Source organism: Crinia signifera, chromosome 5 (genome assembly GCF_055691185.1).
Source record: "Crinia signifera chromosome 5, ASM5569118v1, whole genome shotgun sequence".
Classification (NCBI taxonomy): domain Eukaryota; kingdom Metazoa; phylum Chordata; class Amphibia; order Anura; family Myobatrachidae; genus Crinia; species Crinia signifera.
The window spans coordinates 14,052,903-14,067,736 of record NC_139221.1 but is presented as its reverse complement, the minus strand read 5'-3'; the positions used below and the strand labels follow the sequence as shown (position 1 = coordinate 14,067,736).

The window sequence follows — 14,834 nt, the reverse complement described above, 5'->3', positions numbered from 1 at the left end:
ATGTCATGTCGACCTAGACCCATGTTGACCTAGACCCATGTCGACCTTGACCCATGTCGACCTTAACCCATGTCGACCTAGTGGTGTTGACCCAATGCTTGTAAGGCACCTTAACCGATTCTCCCAATAACCCTTCTACCAGCGTAATTCCCCCCTTCCCACATACACACACAGCCTCACCCTAACTCTCCCCACCAGAGGCAAATGCAGGGTTGGGGGGGGGGGGGGTATGATCAACAGAGCTGCCACACCATGCAGTGTAAGGGACAGAGCAGAGCTGCTGCACATGCCCAGTGTACCAGCTTCTTCTACCACATTTACTGTATGTGCGGATCTGAGCCCACAGACATCGCACTGGACCAGAGAGCAGCTGCCAGAAGAAAGAGACAGGAGCCTAACCATGAAGTGGGAGTATGTGAGCTTATAAAGTGCAGTACTGGTTCTATTATGTTTGTGTATTTATTAATTATATGTGTAATCTTTTCCTGACCACTTATCTTATTTAAATGGTTGAAACAGCCTAAACTATAGACCATCTGTACTGTTTATTAATACTGTATTCCATACTGTATCCAGTGTATAAAAAGACCAATTTTTAGGGGCGGTAACCCCAGACTCCCATACTTACTCCAATGCGATGCAGAGTGGGAGACTTTGGATTACATCTGGAAACCCCCCTCTAAAAATCTTGTGTTTGCCACTGGCCACTAGTGCCTAATCCCCACCCCTCACTGCCTAACCCTAAGTACCCTTGTAGTTTCCTAAATGTAACCCCCCCGCAACCTAACCTCAACCTTGCCATCCCTATAGCTCACCGTTATCCCCCCCCCCCCATAGTTCCTAATCCTTATCGCCCCTTCCCGCAAGCTAGCCCAGCATACTTACCATTTGGTATGCCAGCATTGGGAATTGGGATGGGATTCATCAGTTAGGAGCGGACTGACTGACACTTTACCTCTCTCCACTTAATGACTTTTAAGGGCTTAGCACATCTGGCCCACAGTAACAGCCAATCGTCTCCTAACTGCCATTTGCAAGGCTGTTTGAAAAATGATAGTAAGGATAATGATATAAGCAATGACGGTAAGTTGGTCGGTAGTTTATCACTCTCCCACTTTATCACTTTTCAAGGCTTAGTACATCTGGCTAAGTGTGAAGTCCTGTTCGTACTGATTGAAGTAAAATGACAAATTTTACATCTCCGTCCTGTATACGATAAGGGATGAGGTAAGACGTCCAATTTTAAACGGTGATTTCAGCTAATCAATGCTGTACAAATGCTGACTGCATCACCAGGAGCGATCAGAATCTAATGTAATATATCTAATATATTTCTCTGCTCCACTCCAGACTCCTTTAGCTTTCAAATGAGCTGAAGTTTTTTTCCACAGTCCATTAATTCCCCCTTATAAGCCTGACCTGGAGGAGGCCCCATGGCGGCACCACCCCATCTTTGCACTATAAACTTCATTTATTCTTTTAAAAAGAAAAAGAAAGTCTTTAAAAACTCCCCAAATGCCTTTAACTTGGTCAATTATTTGGGGGCTGGAATTGTTTTCCCGGCGTGTTTACTTAATGTGTTTGCTGTTTTGTCTCTCAGGACTGTTTGAATTGTGCTTTGTGCTTAGTGTAATTACATTATATGGCTCGCACAGGGTAACCTTCACTGACAACATGGCTCGCACAGGGTAACCTTCACTGACAACATATATAGAGAGAAATGAGGGCTCTTAAACCATATGGACTTCTGCTTCACAATCAGGAATAGGCAGGCCGCATGTTTCCAGTTTAAATGCCCAGACAGTTGGGACATGCTGGGACTAGTGGTTCCACCCAAAATAAAATAAAATGGAATTTTGGAACTAGAAGTCCTAAAAGCTGATGGGTTAATGCTTGTCCTCGGTTCTGTTACATACTTTTTAATGAAGATTTAGACATCAGGCATTGTCAATCTGCATCCCTTTCCCAATGATCGACAGTGCTGGCGTTCTGGGACTGGTAGTTCTACAGGATGCACAGTGCTGGCGTGCTGGGACTGGTAGTTCTACAGGATGTACAGTGCTGGCGTTCTGGGACTGGTAGTTCTACAGGATGTACAGTGCTGGCGTGCTGGGACTGGTAGTTCTACAGGATGTGCAGTGTTGGCGTGCTGGGACTTGTAGTTCTACAGGATGTACAGTGCTGGCATGCTGGGACTGGTAGTTTTACAGCATCTGCCAGTACTTAGGACCTCTGGTAAAGTTTAAACATACATGGAAGGCAGTTATACAGATAATATGTGAGGTCATACTGGGGATTAACAACAGGGCATGATGAGACTTGTAGTCCCACAGCAGTTGAAGAGGGAGATAGAGAGAGAGGGGAGGAGAGAGGGAGATGGAAAGAGAGAGAGAGAGAGGGAGAGAGGGAGAGAGAGAGAGATTTGCCTTCTGCAGAGGTTTGAATGATATCCCACAGGCAGTGAGAGGGTTACACCGAACAGCCAGAGTGCTCAGACAGCACACTGCACTTGCAGGAGGAGGGTGACCGTCTGGTCCTGAAGGTCTGAAAGTTATCCAGTTTAGGTGAGACGCTGTAAGGAAATCACTGTGCTCCACCAGGGAGGAGGAGGATAAGGAGGAGGAGGATCAGTGTGGAGGGCATTGCTGTATTTAGGACGGCTGGATGCTGAGTGTAAAGGACCAGAGCACCACAACTGGAGCATCAGCCCTGCCTCTAGTCCTTCCCAGGCTACCAGCACAGCAGCACAGCCAGGACCAGCAGCACAGCCAGGACCACCAGCACAGCACACAATCCCATACAGGAACAGAGCACTGATACTCTCTGCAGGACTCCCAGCTGCAGCTCTCTGGATGCAAAGTCTTCCCCAGGACGCCCGGACTTCGCCTTCCTTCCAACCCCTCTGCAAACTTCCAGCACTCACCTGCTCCCCACAGACCTGATTGCTCCAATCTGATCGCAAGCTGCTGCTGCTGCTTTAATTGCTGTCTGCTGGGGGATTACTGAACAGCCGGCTGCTGGATTGCTGATTAGGTAAAATGCAACTTTGTAACAGTTTTGTGTGTAATGTGGAGGGGATGCTAGTAACAGGTGGATGCTAATCCTTTTACCTGCTTTATCTAATTACTTACCCCCACACATTCCATTAGGAAGATCAGTTCTTGGAAAGATCCCTTTAAAGTGCTAATGACGAGATGCTTTATCCTGCAGATCTGTGCAAATACAATGTGTGTAGTGGTTGTGGGTCTAATCTGCATCTCATTCTCCCCATCAGGTTGGGCTGAGGATGGCAGTGTGGAAGAAGAGGAGTCAGACCAGGTTCCTCTGCCCCAACTCTGGTCCTCACTGCTGTTAGGTGGCCCAGGAGGGTCCTACCCTTGCCCACAAGAGACCCCCTCTGTACATTGCATTCATTAATCAGCACTACCCTGTACCTGCCACCTGCCCAAATGCAGTTCAGGCTCTTTTCCTGCGCACTGATCATCCTGAACTGTGTGGATTACAGCCACTGTCAGAGCAACCGCTGGAGAAGGAGCAAGAGAGGTGAGTGCTTGGGGAGAGCGGAGGGTCCTGCTGGTTGGAGGTGTAGCACACACCTGGCTGTATGCAATGCATGTATCCTCTGTTCTGTATATTGCTGCTGCTACTGGGAGATGCTACTACAGTACCTGCTCTCCTCTTGCATTATTGCTGCTGGGACAATAGGTGGAGTAATACTACTGTATAAAACACAATGCACGCAATAGCTGGAATTCAGGGACTATTGTAGAACTTCTGGTTGCAGCAGATTTGTAGGTGTTTATTTTTTTTTCTTTTAATTGGGACACAAGCAATCTTAAATCAACCAAAACCGGTTAATATGCAAATTTTGGTTATTGTTTTGGAGCAGAAAAACAATGATACAAATCTATATAAGACAAAGTCTTCCCTAATGTCATTTATAAGGATATTAAAGTCACATTGAGCCATAGAAATGTCAGGTCGTTTTAATATTGCCCATAATCTACTACCCTAGGGGTGCAGTGTTGCTCCCCCTCATTTGCTAGTTATAAAAACTGATGGTTATACTGGTTTTCTTTACTGTGGGGGGCATATGTATATAGGCGTCAGTTGCTTATTGCAGGTGTATGCTATTTATGTTTGTAATGGGATATCATATAGCACCCTGGGTAGTTTGCTCCTAACAGGCATGCATGTGAGCTCCAGGTCTGATTGATCTCTCACAAATGTCAGTTATTGATTTAGACTTAAATAGAATGTTTTTCCTTGGTCTAAGATTGAAATCGCCTCCCAGAGCAGCAGACCGCATATACCAGCTGAGATGTTCCTGGAAAGCTCCGAAATTCTTACTGTTTATGTTCCAAATACAATTATTTCATTCACGTTACATTTGGAGAAACAGGACATGCCTGAAGCAGGATCGCTTTGTACTTCTAGCCCCAAACATACCCTGCTTCCATTAGGTAATAAGACCCCTTTATGCTAATAGTATTCATATATGCGGCTGTATTTACTAAGCTAGGGACAGTGCATGCCTTACACACACACCCCTACCCAACTACTAATAGGTATGTTTGAGGGAGGACATGGTTATTTAAATGTTTCATTTTAACTTTTGAACATACTGTTTTGACTGGTTATTAACAGTGTAGTAACCCATAGCAACCATCCTACCTGATATGCAGGGTACACACAGGATGACGAGGGTCCGATCCCATCAATCTAGATCCAATTCCGACCGATTGGATGTAGATTGTATGTTGATTGGGCCCTTTTCTGTCCTGTTCCGGTCGGTCAGTCGTTATTGCAGCAGGTAGGATCTGAAAACGACCATACACCCGGGTGCGGGTCGCCATCGGATCGGAACCCGCTCACGGTTCTCCGCGTGATCGTGAGCGGGTCGTCCTGGTGTGTCCCGGGCATTAGTATGAATCCCACTAAATGGAAGCTGATTGGCTCCTCTGAGTAACATATTTACAATATAGTACCACGCCTCCATGTGTATTTGCATGCCTGTAGTGACTCTCCAAGTTGTTTAACCCTTACAGTGCCAACGTCTCTGTGAGAGATGTGCAAAATATCCCTTAAAAGAGCCAGCGTCTCTCACATTTGTTATATAAATGAAAAAAAAAAAATATCGGGGTGAAATTTAATAGGATAACAATCAGAAAGTGAGTGATTTGGTAAGAAATCTCCAGGTTTTTTTTTTTTTAAAGCGTCAATGATTGCTGCTTTAAAAAACTGGAGATTTCTTACCACATCTCTTACTTCCTAGGGATATACAGTATTTACTAAAGGTCAATAGTGATTGACTTCACAACATTTGAAATCAATCTTGTTCGATGTTGGGCTTCCAGGGCTAAAACACACATTTACTATCCGTTCATTTTCTTTATATTAGTTTAAAAATGTTAGTAAATGTGTGTTTTAGCCCTGGAAGCCCAACATTGGTTTAAAAAAATAAGCAAAATCGACATTTATTATATAAACCCCCTAAAAAGAGGCGCAAGCAAGTTTTGGCTGTAATAGTGAGGCGATTGCAAAAGATCTCGATTAGGAAAAATGAAATAACAGCTGAAATTCTCAGTAAGGGTGGGAAAAAAGCGCAATTCCGAATGGCCGAATACGTGGGGTGGTCTCTCCTCCGCCCTTGTCCTGGTTTTCAGATTTTTGTCTGGTTCACTAGAAGTCTATTTGTCTGTTAAATCACATCAAACCAAATCTGCCTGGGTTCTCCTGTAGGACTTGTACGAATGGCGGAGGTCACTTAGTAAGGGGCAAGCTGTAGTTTGCGCACAGCGCAATTGTTATGCCAACCATAAAAGTGGTAATGATGCCAGAGGTGAGGGTTAAGGTTTTGGTAGCCCTGAAGGATTCCTTGGTTGCCTGTTTACCAGATTGAATAGATTTGCAGCACAGGTGATCTCGTGAGAACAGGGTACTCGTCATTACATCATGGATGATCTAGTAGTAGAAGAGTTAATTTTGAAAGTATATTTTTGGAAAGGTTTTAATAAAGTGTATTCATAGTGTGTTAAAGAATAACACACTATATATTTATTTATTAACAATTTCATATATAACGCAGCAAATTCCGTTGCACTTTACAATTGGAGGGCCCTGCTCGCAAGCTTACAATCTATTGTGTGTGTGTGTTTGTGTGTGTGTGTGTGTGTGTATAAAATATATATATATATATATATATATATATATGTATGTATGTATTAATTTGGTTTTTCTTATCTCCAGCCTTATCTAATAATGTGCTATAGCTAAGTAGTGTGTCTTAACTGTTCCTCAAAATAGTTTTGTAAGGTTATTTATTTTATTATTTACCAGTTATTTGTATAGCGCTCACATATTCCGCAGCGCTGTACAGAGAATATTTGAACACTCACATCAGTCCCTGCCCCAGTGGAGCTTACAATCTATATTCCCTACAACACATGTACACGCACACACAGACATTCTAGGGTTAATTATTGTTGGGAGCCAATTAACCTGCCAGTATATCTTTGGAGTGTGGGAGGAAACCCACACAAGCACGGGGAGAATATACAAACTCCACACAGTAAGGGCCATGGTGGGAATCGAACCCATGACCTCAGTGCTGTGAGGCAGTAAATGCTAACCACTACACCATCCATGTTTCTCATTTCAATTGTCATTTGCTAGACCATATTTAACGTTGACTTGCCCCTAGAATTGCGCAGTAAGCGTTCCCCGCAAACAGAGCTTTATTTTACCTCTGATTGAGAGCGCTTTCCGTATTTACAATACTACCCCTGGCTAGAAGCCAATTTCCCAATGCTGCCTCTGGGTCTGGTTATCATTACCAGGCTGTGTGTGCTTACAATGTAAGGAAATTCTAACCCTTTATAGGACACGAGGAGTTAATAACACACCAGGCCCCGCCTGGAAATTTCACAGCCAATAACCATAAAGCAGATTCTCTATAGTGACAAAGGAGAACAAATTGAAGAATTTGCGAACACAGCAAGGTATGTGTTCTGTACCGGTCCTTACATCGTCTATATAATACACCTTTTGTCCCAATGTAGCGTATGAGGGACTCTAGCAATGCCGCCTGGCATTCAGCATCACCGCACAGATATTATACTATACTATAAATGTTAATATGGTGCCATTCTACGTCTAATACTATAATCATTGGCTGTACAACTAGATAATGTGGCTAATGGGTCTGTTGTATGCTAAATCTTCCTCTGCCCGCAGTGCCTTTGTTTTGGTTGGTTTGTTTGTTTATTTGTTTTGTTTTTGTATTTCCTCCAACGATTATCTCTCCGTCCACAATATACAGTGTAACCTTTTGGGTTTGCAGACTAATGCATTTTGCTCTTGCTGTTCGCCGCAGCACTGAAATGTTTTGCATATTAATAATGCAGAGAAGAACCAGCGTCCCGCCCTTCTCTAGATCGGTATTGGTTGATACACTGCGACGCAAACTGTTGCACTTTAATTTGTACGCAGGAGAATAAAAATCGAAATATTACTTTGTGGAACTACAAGTCTCAGCATGATAGCACCAATCATTATGTTTGGAATTTAGGGTGTGTGTCCAAGGCATTAGAATTAAATATCAAAGGATGATGAAAAATGGTGATAGCCCCCTCTTCCCGTTACCCCCCCCCCCCAAATGCCAACTACCTTTCATCCACTTTGCGCTGGGATCCCCTGTGCGTGACTGCATTTCAACTGCTGCGCAGTGCAAAACCATCGAACCACTTGCCTGCCACAGCAGCTTTGCGTCCTTCTCTGAATCAGGCGCAGCGCGCAATATTTCATATCAAGCCATTGTTTGTAGAGCACCCTCGTGTACAGGAAGGGCGTAGACATTAGCTGCAGGGTTTTCACTGGCGTTTAACTGCCGCATAAGGAAATCCAATCAGGCTACGGACGCTAGGTCGAAACTATGAAGGTCAACGATACATTAGGTCGACACATTAAATAGGTTGACATGGCTAAAGTCAGAAGGTTGACACAAGCATTAGGTTGACAATGGAAAGGTCGACATGAGTTTTTCAAAGTTTTTGACCCGAATGTCAACATAGACACAGTCACAGTGTACCGTGTCTCCTTGCCCCGGCACGGTGCGTGGCTGCACTCGGCACACTACTTCATTCTCCCACCGTGCCTTAGTGGATGGTTGGGTGTGGAATACCGCCTGTCGGCACATGTCGGCTAAAAAAAAAGGGAAAAACTCAAGTCAATCTTTTTTGATGACTTGTGTCAACCTTCCGATCCTGTTGAAAAGTCTTGGGAGTGTTTTTTTTTAGTATTATTTTTTTTTTAATTTTAGGTTGGTTCTTTTTAATTAATGTGTGCCTCCCTTCAATATAGTACCCAGAGGAAACCCACACAAGCACAGAGAGAATATACAAACTCCACACAGTTAGGGTCACGGTGAGATAGTGGGCCAATCAGAACTTGGGGGCGGGGCTTCAGGGTGTCAGGGGTGGAGCTATGCTCAGTGTCCCGGGACCTTGAGAAAGAAAAGATTCTACTTTGCCTTCAATGTAGGGAAACCATCTGGTTCTCCCACATTGATGGCAAAAGTATTCAACATCAGCCATAAACCATCGATTTCAAATCGTCGATGGCCATCCCTAGTCTGCATGTAATGTAGTAGGCAGTCCTACTGATAGTAATACACTTATAGCCTAATGTATCAAGAGTAGAGGTTACTTTAATCATTACCCAGCTGTGATTCGTCAGCCATCTTTCTGCTTTCATAGTTGACTCATTTTTTGGTTAAGTGCTGTGTTGGTTGTCCCCGCTGCATGCTGGTGTTTATGTTCCTGAGGCTTGGAGAATAGGCTCTAAGTGACCACAAAATTAGATTTATGGTCGTTTCGTGAAACTTTTTTTTTTTCCTTTTGTTTTATGTAATTGTCTTAAACAGAGACCCCAAAAAAGTACAAGATGTAACTTCTCCTCTCCAAGACCTTTTTATCTGTCGGGTCATCTTGATGGGAAAAAAAAATGTAAATGATTTCCCTGCCAGATCTGCGATTACCCCAATTAATGATCATTCTGTCTTTGGCGAAGCGCCAAGAACATAAGCCGAAGACCAGCGTGAAGGGTTGGATCATGTAACGGGTTATTGATCATGTGGTTGCTTGTAAGTACGTCTGGCGTAATCTCTTGTAACACCCCTCGCTATCTGTATGTGCCTAATAATCTAGCACTTAAGTTTAATATAACATACATTATGGTTTCGCGGTGCCCAGGTTAAGAGGTCTCCAATTTCCCGAACTGGTCCCGATTTGTGCATTGATTTTGTGTACATGTGACGGAATGACTTCCAACCCGTATCTCGTTTCCAGTACGTTGTCATCATTTTAAACGAAAAGTTAATTTAAAGTCATTATGCTGCAAATTGGGAGCAATTCAGATTTTGGTTCTTGTACGGGTCTAATGGCCTCTTGTCGGGGACGTCTTTGGTCAAGATGGTATCTTTAGAGATGAGTTAAACATTTGGTGAGGTTTAGAGGTGATGACCTTTATAAGACTGGGAGGTACAGGGGGCGTGAGTGTGTTTTTCATGACCCACAGATCCGAATTTACTAAGCAGCACTTTTCAAAGGGGAAATGTTCGCTATGTCAACTCTATTAGAGTCTACATAAATTGGCTCAACCACTGAAGGTCGACAGACCTTAGGTCAACACCTGAAATAGTTCAACGTGGCTAAGGTTGACACGGTCAAAGTCTACACAAGCATTAGGTTGACAATGCAAAGGCCGTTTTTCACTGTTTTTGAGCCGACATGTGCCGACAGGCGGTATTTCAGGCCCTACCTTCCACTATGGCGGGGTGAGAGAATACAAAAGTGTGTAGCGAGGTTCCATGCCTGAAGCATGGCGAGTACAGCAGTACATGTAGACTGTGTCCATATCAACTATGTTGATTTGGGACATTAAAAAATATAAAAATCTCATGTCAACCTTTTTGGCTCTTGACCTAATGCTTGCGTCATCCTGTCGACCTGGTTCAAATGTTGATCTAGGGCCTGTAGACCTTCACTGATCAACCCAATGCATGTCGACCTAAACTGGTCAACATGCTTTGGGTTGACCACTGAAAGGTATGGGTCATTCGACCCAATGAGTCTTCGGTGGTTTTGGCTGCTGGATTTAAAGGGGCGGCACCATAAAATATAAAACCTGGCATGTTTTGATTTTTTTATTTGTTAATGCTGTTTCTCCTTTAAATCCAGCTGCCAAATTATGGGTTGAGTTGACACGTGAAAGGGTCGACATGAGTTTTGAAAGGATTTTTTTTTATTTAAATTTTTTATTTTTTTTATTTTTTTTTACTATTTCTAAGTTAACATATACGTAATTAATGCACCTGGCCCGACGCATGGCAAAAAGAAAAAATCAATTCAACATGTTGCTTCTGTCGACCGTTGTCAATGTCGACCTATTGATTATCAAGGTCAAAATACCAACATATAAAATGTAGACAGGTGAAAAAGTCAACATGACTTTCGGTCGCGAGGTCGACATGGGTTTTTCACAGGTTTTTTTACCCGAATGTCAACATATACACAGTTGGAAGTCAAGCGCAGCCCCTCGCATCGCTCGCCATGCTTCGGGCACGGTGCCTCGCTGCGTTCGGCACACTATTTTATTCTCCCACCACACCCTAGTGGATGGTAGGGCATGAAATACCGCCTGTCGGCACATGTCGGGTCAAACATTTTTTTCACCTGTCTACATTCTATATGTCGGTATTTTGACCTTGTCGGGATTTTGACTGCATCCCCTTTGATCCATACCCGCCAAAACCAAGGAAGATCAAACGCTCTGGTTAGTCAATTTAGCCGGAGCGCCGCAATTGTTGCTTTGGATAAATCTGGAGCACACCGCAAAGTGTCTGAGGTCTGTCGGCGAAATTAAATGAGCTCTTTAAAGTCATTGCGGGAAAGTTTGTTTCTACGTCTCCTGCGCTTCGCTGGAGCGGTTCTGCGCTGCGTCTCTCTAATTGTCCGACCGTTATTGCTGACCAGATCTCTTCCATACCTGTACTTTTAAACTATGTCGTTCTTAAGCGCCATAAACCCCGCACTACACAAACACGCCGACCTCTCATAAAATGCCCAGCAAAATGGTTTAAACATTTAAGGTCTTGTAAATTTTTCAGTAACTAAAACATTAGATTATAAAGTGGTTTATTTCATCTTGACGTTGTTTCAACAGATGTTTTGTAGAATTCTGAACCCCCCCCCCCCCAGCTTGTATTTGATTGTGTTGCTCAAAAGTGACCGGACAATCTGTGCCAACAAAGGGTATACTGTGTCTTTAATTAAATGTGGAACTACTTAAAACGCTGGCTAGACGGTGAGAGGTGATTGTGGCCTTAGTCCGCAGCTTAAGTATTTGTATTGTCAGGGAGAAGGGTGAATAGAGATCTAACTCAACTTGTGAGAATTGTCCCCTTTACAATAACTCTTTAAGCTGGTTTTAATTGATCTCCAACCACACTGGACAAGTGGATTAACCACAGGGGCATGATCTGATCCATTCAGTGGCCAACATTTGATTACCAGCGACATAAAATCCTCAATATTTATGGTCCGGGGCATTCAGAAGTGGATGTACACTGTCAATGCTTCTCTACCCCCCCCCCCCCCCCCCCGGCCTCTCTTCTTTCATAGGTACTTTTAAGTTATTTAGAACTTTTTTGTAAATAGAATTTGGAACAAAAGTATTTTATTGCAAGACCCAACTGTGGACAATTCAATTTACGGTGGGGGGTACAACCATTTGTAAACTCTGTGTGTTATCGTGTTTGCTTTTGTCCCAGAAAACAATGTTGTGTATAGATAAGTATCTTTTAGACGCTTGTCTGTACCAATTATACTCTGTTTATTTGTATATATGTTTCTTTTGTTGGTCAATAAAATATATACAAGGATTACAGAGGAGAGAGGATATGGGCTATATTTACTAACATGCACTGGTAATGGTCACTGTGTACCGGCTTACCACAGCTGTACTAAACCATTACCGATGCAGCTCAGTAAGTGACTGCCTCCCTGGAACTGTGGGATGCAACTTACAGAACTGTCCCCAGAATGAAGAAAATGGCGGGTAGTGAATGCTCTAACATATGGCTTCAAAAACTGTAATATGCCAAGCCTATTGCAACTGCGTAAGTTGCCATCACGCCATAATCTCGGTAATCGCTTAAGAGGATGCAGTAAGCACTGACAATGATGGGACCAAACATGTCCTAAGGAAAGATACTCAGCCTAACAAAATCTATATTTAGGAGTATTTTGGGTGTGGTGGGGTATATTTTAATGTTGCTTGGGAAGTTGGACAGGTTTGTAACCCGGAGCCAAAGCCCTTTAAACAAAAATAAAATGAACAAATTGGATGGACGCGGACACCCAGGCTGAGCATTTGGGTCTCATGCATCCCGCATAGTTGGTTGGCCCAATTTTTTGAATGGGGATGAGCCATGATTAGTCATTTCGGGTGGGTTCCCAACAAGGTTGCTGGTTGGCATTATTCCGGACATTAAATCGGGACACTCTGGTTTAATACGTGTCCCTTGTCGGGCTTCAAATTGCGCGTTTGGTCCGTTTACCCATCAGAATCTTACTGACATGACAAGGAGATGGGTGCTAGATTCCTGGACTGAGAGCCAATCCGGAGTTTGGGGTGTAGCAAACACTACATTGTATGATTGGGACTTTTCCACATGCTGCTGCTTCACTGCCATCTTAACAGCATTATGGGCCCTGGAGAAAGCAGTGCAGTCGGGTCCCTACCTATTCAACCACTCACAGGACTAAAAATTATTTTTCTTCTGTCTTCTCCGCCGTGGAGGTGGCTCCTCCCTTGGAGCTTCTCCCTGATCACGCCGGGCGGGATGACATCATGACTGACATTCAATGCGACCACTGGAGAAGGAGAACTGGCTAGCACTAATGCTATTGTCCTTAGAAATTTTGGTACTTATGTAGTATCTGGGCTGCCGATTTTTTTGATTGTATGCCTTAAGTTAAGGCATACAATCAGATGCGATGCGATATCGCATCGCATCGCATCGCATGCGACCATCGGATGCGATGACCCGATTTTTCCATAGGAATCAATGTTAAAATGGACTGAGTCCATTTTAACATGGAATTCAATGGGAAAAAGGGGTCCTTTTCATACCCCTACTATCCAAGTGGGCATGGAGTTGGATATAAACCTGTGGCGAGCGTAGCGAGCCACCGAGCCCGAAGCGTGGCGAGGGGACGGTATTCTGTGTCCCCTCGCGGGGCTCGCTACGCTCGCCACGCTTCGGGCTCGGTGGCTCGCTACGCTCGCCACAGGTTTATATCCAACTCCATGCCCACTTGGATAGTAGGGGTATGAAAAGGACCCCTTTTTCCCATTGAATTCCATGTTAAAATGGACTCAGTCCATTTTAACATTGATTCCTATGGAAAAATCGGGTCATCGCATCGCATCCGATGGTCGCATGCGATGCGATGCGATATACCCGATTTAGAAAACGGCAGCCCAGATACTACATAAGTACCGAAATTTTTTATTTGCCATGCCTTATGCTGCTCTGGGGCCCCTATGCTTGTGGGGCCCCTAAGCAGTAGCCCACCATGGAAAGATGGCCATGTGGTTCTTGCTAGTACATCGTTTATGAAGCATTAATGCAACTGGGGTTTGCTCAGGGATGGCTAACGTTGACACGCAGCTGTTGAACTACACATCCCAGCATGCCCTGCTACAGCTTTGCTTTTTGTACATGCTAAAACTAATGCAGGGCATGCTTGGATATGTAGTTCAACAACAGCAGGCGTGTCAAGGTTAGCCATCACTGGGTTAGGTGCTTATAATGTAAATAGATAGAACATATACATTAAATAATCAGGGTGGTTTTATTGAGCAATCAAGACCATGTTATATGAAGTCCTATGGCCTATTGAGTTGGCCAAGTTGGATGGGTCATGTGACCCACCAGGGCCTGTAGACCTCTAGATTACAGTATATGGTTAAACTCCCCCTGTCCTGATAACCCACTTACTTGGAGGACTGGGGGTAGAATAACATCATTATTTATACAGTATTCTGAGCTCACCCCTGGTGTACCACACTAACTAGACAGTGCAACCAAACAAAAGATGCCTCTTGTTTGGACAGTTTAAGAGATTTCCCAAGAAGGGTCCATTTCTGACCTGCCCTCCGCCCACCGAACTTGGAGAACTTTATTTCATATATTGATTTGTAGGGCAGCAACTGTTGGACGTTTGGCTCAATAGCAAAAATAATCTGTGAAATGATCTAGTATGCGAAAATGGCTGCTGTCGTCAATCATAGAAATGACTGATTAATGATCCCTCTCTTCCCAGTAATTAGTACTTTATCGCCTTCGATATGGCATCCTCCATCCTTAGCATACAGTTGAGTGGTGTCTTATACGTAGAGGGCCTGATTGCTTATCTGCGAAGTTGCAGGTGACTGCGAGTAGATAGCCGCAATCCAGACAGAAAGAAAACACAACCCGCGCAAATGTACGGGGGAATTCCACAACTCTACAGAGTTCCACAACTCTGCAACAGAATCAAGCTGTTCAAGGCCGACGGTGTCTTCATGGAACCACCCTGAAAACGCCCGGGCACATCTGTTTTTTTTCCCTGGCACTCCCAGAAAATAGGCAGTTACCACCCACAAATGCCTACTTACTGTACGGTCAGTCAAATTGTGAGGGGATTGCAATTTTTTTTTCACTTTTTTTACTGAACGCTACAATCCATGTGCAGTCAATCAATATGATTGCAAATTCACACATTTGC

At 43.8% G+C, this 14,834-nt stretch overlaps 1 protein-coding gene across 1 annotated transcript in view; it reads left to right on the top strand.

Moving 5' to 3' along the window:
• The first annotated feature begins 2,534 nt into the window (after nucleotides 1–2,534).
• Nucleotides 2,535–14,834, top strand: part of RSPO2 (R-spondin 2) — an 89,273-nt gene continuing 76,973 nt past the window's right edge. The window contains exons 1-2 of the mRNA XM_083186696.1: nucleotides 2,535–3,033; nucleotides 3,275–3,543. Of these exons, the coding sequence (XP_083042822.1) occupies nucleotides 3,450–3,543 (94 nt within the window). The 5' untranslated portion in view covers nucleotides 2,535–3,033; nucleotides 3,275–3,449. The remainder of the gene's footprint in view (nucleotides 3,034–3,274; nucleotides 3,544–14,834) is intronic.